We start from the raw sequence: 8,616 nt of genomic DNA on the forward strand, positions 1-8,616 counted from the left end.
AACAATCTGGCTAGCGCTTCAATCTGCCGCTCTACTCTAAATAGACGAAAACAGCAAAAAGGGTATTTTTGTATCATATATATACATTAAAAAAGTATAGGGACCACAACAGGTCTTTAAATGGTCAAGGAAAAGCATAGGTGGTTCTTAGCGGTCTTGCTAAGTGTACACATAAATAATTTCCAGCTACAGAAGTTGCACTAACAGTGTAAAAAAGGGGGGTTGTTTTCATCTGTAAAGTATTGTGTAAACACAGCAGACATTCAAATGAGATAAATAATTTTGGTGAAAAAAAATTACAGTAATTGGTAAAGATCGGCTGTTTATATCTCGAAATTTATTCTTAGTACTGAACCTATGTGGTTGGAAAAGTTTATAACTGTATGTATAATGACCTATCATTTTTATCCTATGGTCCAGATTGTTTACCAAACTCAAATCATAGTTTTATACCTACATAAGATACCTTTAAGATGGTTGTGGGACTCATCCTTTTTAGCCCACCATATTTTGGTACACTTTCAAAACTGATACAATCATCTGATTTAGTGCAATATTTAAAAAATTAAAAAGTTATATATAGAAAACTATTTGTGTCCTCATCAATTTCTTAACCATGTTAACTGATACATGACTGACTCCCAATGACGGTCTATACTATTTTTAAAAGTTTCCACAGTTTTTGATGAAATAACTTCAACTGGTAGGTTATTTCAATCATTAATAAAAAGTTGTTAAACGAAAAGAAGTGTTAAATAAAACGTTGACAATCGAAAAGAAGTGTTATACATAGATAGGTTTTGCTAATTTCCATATTAACAGTGTCTTTGCTAAGGTTGAAAATCAGTGAGATTCAACAATTTCTTCAAGAGTTATGCCCCTTTGAAATATTAATTATATGGAATATTGCTCTATTAATGTACACAGATTTTTATGAAATTTATATTACTGGTTTACATCATCAATGTCTTTTGACAAGTAATAGAACAGTGCTGATTAATTATTCTTTTAAAAGAGTAAGGTCACTTGGAAATATGGACATATTATATTTATAAGCTTTCTCATACATGTGTACAATATTACTGATTACTCAAATAATTCAAGCCCTTTCCGTGTCCGATTTTCACGAGGGCTTGTACTCCTGTCAATCTAGGCACACCTCCAGAGTCCTGTCTCTTTGTTAATATATATTAGTTTTCAACAAGTAAAGTGAACACATTTTTTTAATTAGGGTAGTGCCAAGGCAGTCCACAGCATTTTTTTAAATCTCAAACTTGTACATGTATAAAGTTATCAATATGTTACTTTTTTTAAAGGTTAATTATATGTAGAGTATTATTTTACAGATATTATAGAACAAGCTAGCAGTTATTTTATAGAATGAAACTGGACCATGGAAGGAGAAGAAATATAAAGATGGGATAAGACAGATGTAACTATGGACAGTAGTGATCCAGTCACCAATATCACAGATATCACAGGTTTGAAATGTGTTCTGTTTTATGCTGGAATTTTTTTTTCTCTTTTTCTGATATATAAGAATTTGGGTGTTGCAGCAACCTTGCCTTGGGATCATAATTCTTTCAAGTCAATTTTTTGTACTCATACTCAAAATTCAACCAATCAAAATGATGGATTTCATGTTTCATGCATGATTTTTGTGCTCTGAGCACTAAGCAAATTTTTATGACTTCAACCCCTGGATTTGGTTTCTAAAATAACAATTAGGATATAACAATATTGTATTTTCATCTCCTACGGCATCAATTGGTGATTTGATTGTCACAAATTAAGTTTACTAGCGATACAATATTGTTTTAAAGTTGAGAATGGAAATGGGGAATGTGTCAAAGAGACAACAAACCGACCAAAGAGCAATTAACAGCCATCTCCATTTTAATAAAACTGACAGAAAACAAAGTCAAACTATACATTTAAAAATAAAATTAGTCATACATCATCTTAAGTATAGGCATAGTAAGCTTTTTAAGGATGTTTGGTCATGTTGGGAATCTATCTACTTTTTGCATTTGTATAAATAAACAAAATGAACAGACTAGATTTGCTTGCTGCATTGAAGACCCATCAGTGGCCTTTGGTTGTTATATGTTCTATGGTCAGGCTGTTGTCTCTTTGAAATATTCCTCATCTCCATTCTCAATTTTTATTGTTAGATGAAATTTTTGTGACTTTACTGTTTATTATGATGAATAGAGAAAAACTTTCTTAATTTATAGAATATAGAAATGAAAGACCCCCATTGTGCAGAAAATGTATTTCACAACTTAATTTGTATTAGACTGGCACTGTCAGAATTAGAAATTTTTTTTTCATTTTTTTCTTTCTATTTTATTTTAGAAACAACCGCTTTAGCATCCAATACCAGCATTACAACGCCATTCTGGAAACCCCATGACGATGATTCCTCTGGTCACGGAATTAAAGACCATACAGTTTTTGTATCGTTGGTTGTCATGGGGATTATTGTGCCAGCCATCTTTATTTTTATATTTACAATGATTTGTATTAAACATAGGAAAACCAAACAGACAAGAAGGTGAGATACTAAATATAAGTAGATGTGGTATGAGTGCCAATGAGACAACTCTCCATCCAATAGATATAGGAAGATGTGTTATGAGTGCCAATGAGACAACTCTCCATCCAATAGATATAGGAAGATGTGTTATGAGTGCCAATGAGACAACTCTCCATCCAATAGATATAGGAAGATGTGGTGTGAGTGCCAATGAGACAACTCTCCATCCAATAGATATAGGAAGATGTGGTATGAGTGCCAATGAGACAATTCTCCATCCAATAGATATAGGAAGATGTGGTGTGAGTGCCAATGAGACAACTCTCCATCCAATAGATATAGGAAGATGTGGTGTGAGTGCCAATGAGACAACTCTCCATCCAATAGATATAGGAAGATGTGGTGTGAGTGCCAATGAGACAACTCTCCATCCAATAGATATAGGAAGATGTGGTATGAGTGCCAATGAGACAACTCTCCATCCAATAGATATAGGAAGATGTGGTGTGAGTGCCAATGAGACAACTCTCCATCCAATAGATATAGGAAGATGTGGTATGAGTGCCAATGAGACAACTCTCCATCCAATAGATATAGGAAGATGTGGTGTGAGTGCCAATGAGACAACTCTCCATCCAATAGATATAGGAAGATGTGGTGTGAGTGCCAATGAGACAACTCTCCATCCAAGTATGAAGTTGTGATATGAGTGGCAATGAGACAACTCTCCATCCAATAGATAAAGGAAGATGTGGTATGAGTGCCAATGAGACAACTCTCCATCCAATAGATATACGAAGATGTGGTATGAGTGTCAATGAGACAACTCACCATCCAAGTCACAATTTGATCATTGATCTGGTTATTTTTATAAATTTACTGCTCAAAATTTATGATTTTTTTGTAATACTAAGGCTTGTTTTACCTCAGTCATAGATTACCTCAGCTGTATTTGGGAAAACTTTTAGAAATGTTGGTTCTCAATGCTCTTCAACTTCGTAATTTATTTGGCATTTTTAACTTTTTTGGATTCGAGTGTCACTGATAAGTCTTTTGTAGACGAAACACGCGTCTGGCATATATACTACATTTAATTCCGGTATCTATGATGAGTTTATTTGTAAGAGTAAACCATTAAAGGTAAAAGTATGATCTTCAACACAGACCCTGGGCTCACACTGAACAGCAAGCCTAAATGGACCCCAAAAGTTACTAGTGTAAAACCATTCAAACGGGAAAACCAACAGTCTAATCTATTTGAAAAAACAAGAAATGAAAAACACTTATAAAGCACATCAACAAGTGACAACTACTGAACATCAGATTACTGACCTTGGACTGGTTCAAACAAATGCAGCATTAATAAATGTTTTATTAGGTACCAACCTTCACCCTTATCAGAAACAATAGTGTAAAATCACAACAAAGAAACAAGGTGAGATACTCTCTATTATTAAAGATTGAACATATAAGGAAAATGGAACAATGCTGAAGAAAAATGGGACATAACAATAAAGAATAGAGAAAAATAGAGGTAAATAAAATACCATTAGAGAATAATAAAGTGGTAAAACATTTTACTGGAACAGCCTTACAGAAAAATATGAAGAACTGTCTGCAATTGATAAACGTCATAAGGAAGCTAACTTTTGATTTTTATTGAGGGGCTAGGATGAAATTGTTAAGAAGGCAGAACAGGAGTTTTGAGTTAAAAAATGGGTAGGATGAGCAACTTGTCAAACAGAAAAGAACGGATGACAATTTATGGGAAAAAAGTCAGGATAAACTAATTAAAAAAATGCAACACCAAAGAGAGTGAAAAAAGCAGGACAGACATTACAACTGAAAAAAATGCAGGACAATATTTTTCATTCATTAGAGCCCCAGGAATTGGTAAGTAACTTATAGTATACACCAAACTGAAAGTAATTAATATGCTGTTGTTTATCATATGTATAGATCATCAAAAGTAATATATAAACTTTTTGTCATTTTAGATCAACCATGTTATTAAGAAACGGCCCTGACATTCCCATGGATGATATTCCTCTGTCTATCAGAACAAATCTAGAAAATGGCCGACTGTAAGTCATATATACAGCAGCCATCTTGAGAGAGACAGATTGAGGACTATGAATGTCAGAAAACATTTAAAATGTAAAAAACATCATATGTTCTCATGAGCTAAAATATTTTGCTTTTAAAACCTGGTTGTACTATTTTTAGAATGTGATTTTTATTTTATTTTTTTATAATTTTTAGTCTAGTCTACATATATATATATTTATGCAATACATGTATTTGTCAAAAAGTAGCTTTTACCGCTATCTTTTTTTTAAGCCATTCTAAATCTTAAATTTTTACATATTTTTTTAAATATTAGGCTAAAGGTCTTCTAACATTTTGAAAAAATAGTGTTATTTCCAGAATTTTGTAGAGAAAATTGTTTTTTACATCTTTTAATCAATTGAATTAGACATGTTTTGTCTTTAATATAATAAACCTTTTGAAGAAGTTAAGATTTGTTGTCTGATTTTTCTAGTGAAAATCTTTTTGAAGAGTTTTATATTTGTTGTTGTCCGATTTTTCTCATGAAAATTTTCTTTTTTTTCAACGTCATTTAGTGAAATGAATGGGGCATTTTTTCCCTACATATCCCCTAAATAACTACAACAAGTCTTATACCTATTATAGCACTGAATGTAAAAAATTGCTTTAATATATCAGTGGGAAGTCAAATTAAATATTGTGTTTTATAAAGCTCTGGTTGTAGTTGAGTCAATTACAATTCTGGACAAAGGAAGATAACTCCAATTTTTAAAGAGGGCTTTAACAATGATATCATTTATATTTTTAGAACAGAGATTAGATTTGTGCACCTTGCAAAAGTTACGTGATTGTCTTGACAATTGTAACATCATTTTTTTACTTATATTTCCTTGGTAAATTTCTGGAAATGTTCATGTATAGGATGTATAGAATTTTATGATCAATGCACTATATTTTATGTATCAAAAAGGTAGTGATCAGTCTTGGAAGATTTAGATATCAAGTGAGTACCATAGGGTACTGATTGCATTATGTAAAACTCTGTTGCAGAGCCTAGCTGTAAATACTGTAAATTCAGAAATTCAGTTCATTTCTTATTGCAATTTTAGAGGAACATAAAATATATGAGATTAGTTTAGGCTATTCCAAAACCATATGTATGCAGATACATGTACAAGATTTCAAATTGCGAGTGCTTATAATTGCCATACTCAGTCAGTCCCATTATTGGCATTTATAAAAGCCTCACTTTAATTTCTGAATTTACAGTTGTAGAAAATGTATTTGTAATAAAGTTACCTATTGTAATAAAACATTTTTTTTTGTAGCATGTACTAATTGGTGCTAGCAAATGTAACAAAATTAAATGTTTAAAATAATATATAGTCAGGGTCCATGGCATTCAGATTTGTATTTAATTATTATTGTTAATCTTTAGATTTAATGCTGAAGTTGGATTATTGATGTTTCGATATGCTTTTTTGTATGTAAACAACATATTGATCAGTAGTCGATGTTTGGTTCAAAAGTGCCTTTTGTATTTATTGTGGGTCTCATTGGGGTCTAAGCGTGACGCAGGATTGCCAATTTTTTTCCGTAATTGTGAAACATGAAAGTAAAATTATTATGTCGTGAAAACGAGAAATGAGGTCTTGCGGGACCTGGGAAATAACAGACAAATGAGAATTGCTTTCATACATAGTGTAAGCAGGATACAGGAATCTGACAAAACAGTAAGCGGGATCCGGAATCGGAACCCCCCAATGAGACCCCCTGTATTCTTGTTATTGTTGATATGCTTTCTCAAAGGTTATAATTAAATCATCAACATTGCTTCATTCCAGAGGCTCCCCATAGAGTTTTTTATTATGTGATTAAAATATATCAAGATTATTTGCAAATCTAGTACTGCATTTTTGTTTTAAAAAATAATTAATGATTGTGGTTATATTGGCAAAATAAATTGTGATATTTTGATAACTTGGATATTCCCATGAGGGGGCTTTTCAAATAGAACCACCCACATAAAATTTCCAGTCAGTTCCTCATTTCTTCAAGGCATTTTTTTGTGCTTGATAGGCTTATTTACATTCCCTATATTTGACTGTAACAATTAAATTATTATTTTCTCATACTAATAGCCCCTTCTCTCACTTTCCTAATTGATTTTCCTCTGAGTTCAGTATTTTTGTGATTTTACTTTTTTCTCAAGGAAGATTTTCCCCAGCATTTTACTACCCTGCATTGCAATAATATTTTGTAATAATATTTGAATATAAATTCTTATGATTTTAATCAAAAGGGTTGTGTGTAGTATTTATTTCTCATAAGACTTTTTTAATTTATAATAATTCATAGAATGAATATACATGTACGCATATTTTGTAACTGCCTTTTGTTTTATTTCTAAGTGCCTTGTACATAATATTTGTAATTGTTATACATGTATAAAGGAATAAATACTTTTTATGATGCAGTTTTGTTAAGTTAAATGCCACAGTATAGACACTGAATAAAAATTCCTAAACTTTTTTATGCCCACACCTACGATAGTAGAGGGGCATAATGTTTTCTGGTTTGTGGGTTAGTTCATTCGTCATCCATTCTTTTATCCATTTATTCATCCCTCTATCTGTCCCGCTTCAGGTTAAAGTTTTTGGTCAAAGCAGTTTTTGATTAAGTTGAAGTTCAATCAACGTGAAACTTAGTACACATGTTCCATATGATATGATCTTTCTAATTTTAATGCCAAATTAGAGTTTTTACCCCGATTTTGTTGAGGAGGTATCATAAACCAAGAACATCAAATCAAAAGACCCTAGATCTTTATTATACCCCCGCTTTAAAAAAGGGGGGTATACTGTTTTACCTCTGCTCTGTCCTTCCGTCAGTCAGTCCGTCCGTCCGTCCGTCCCATGAATATTTTTCATCACATTTTTCTCAGGAACTACAATACAAGGATTTCTGAAATTTGGTTTCAGGGTTTATCTAAGTCAGCTATACAGTGTGATGTGTTTTCAGATTGATCACTTGACAACTTCCTGTTTACCGAAAACTTGTATGATTTTACACATGATAGCCAAGTTGAAAATTTTCATCACATTTTTCTCAAGAACTACAATACAAGGATTTCTGAAATTTGGTTTTCAGATTCATCACTCAACAACTTCCTGTTTACCGAACACTTGCATATTTTTACACTATTAATATTATCCACTTGCGGCGGGTGTATCATCAGTGAGCAGTAGCTCGCAGCTTCACTTGTTATACATGGTTAATGAGGTATATTACTATATGCATAATTCAAAATATGCCAATATATATCAGGCATATGTTAATCTAATGTTTAGTACACTTGATATGATAATTGGTACTTTGTGATATCATGTCAAGTTACAGATCAAGTTTGAATGTTGTTCCAATCTAAGGATTGCATGCAGAGTTATGGTCCTTGGACTTAATTCACTCAAATAATCAGTTTTCCATTTTTTCCTGTGATGCTTGAAGATTTTGATTTGGTAATTGGTAGTTAGTTTTATCTTGACAAGTTAGTCCAAATTAGAATTGTGTTATGGTCAGATTATTTTGTGCAGAGTATGTTCCTTGGACTTTTTGTCGATGCTTGAAAATATTGACATGATTCTTGTTGTATAGTTGACACCATGATCAAGTTGGCATATTGTTCCAGTACAAAATTAATTTTTAACAGGTAAGGAACTATTTATTGCCATGCAATACTCTCAGAATGCTTGTTATACATGTCATTTCATGGCCTATTATACCATGCTGTGAAGTACAGTTTGGATCATGGTTGAAGCCTGTAGAGTGACCTATGGTTACATTTTCTGTGTAATTTGGTCTCTTGTGGAGAGTTGTCTCATTGGAAATCAAACCATGTCTGATTATTATAATATTATCTTACACATTAGCTACATTAAGTTTTTACAAAATAAAAAATAATTGCGATACTGTACTTTTTATACATTAGTTTTCACAATAAGGCTGCATAACTGCCCTAAGTAAGTTGT

General features: G+C 32.2%; 1 protein-coding gene across 1 annotated transcript; it reads left to right on the top strand.

The window, feature by feature from the left end:
• On the top strand, positions 1-4,837 carry LOC134719346 (uncharacterized). The gene is made up of 4 exons (XM_063582356.1): positions 1-62; positions 1,347-1,481; positions 2,359-2,557; positions 4,537-4,837. Exons 2-4 carry the CDS (start codon positions 1,439-1,441, stop codon positions 4,625-4,627), a joined length of 333 nt encoding a protein of 110 aa, XP_063438426.1. The 5' UTR covers positions 1-62; positions 1,347-1,438; the 3' UTR covers positions 4,628-4,837.
• The last annotated feature ends 3,779 nt before the right edge of the window (positions 4,838-8,616 follow it).

Source organism: Mytilus trossulus, chromosome 5 (genome assembly GCF_036588685.1).
Source record: "Mytilus trossulus isolate FHL-02 chromosome 5, PNRI_Mtr1.1.1.hap1, whole genome shotgun sequence".
Classification (NCBI taxonomy): domain Eukaryota; kingdom Metazoa; phylum Mollusca; class Bivalvia; order Mytilida; family Mytilidae; genus Mytilus; species Mytilus trossulus.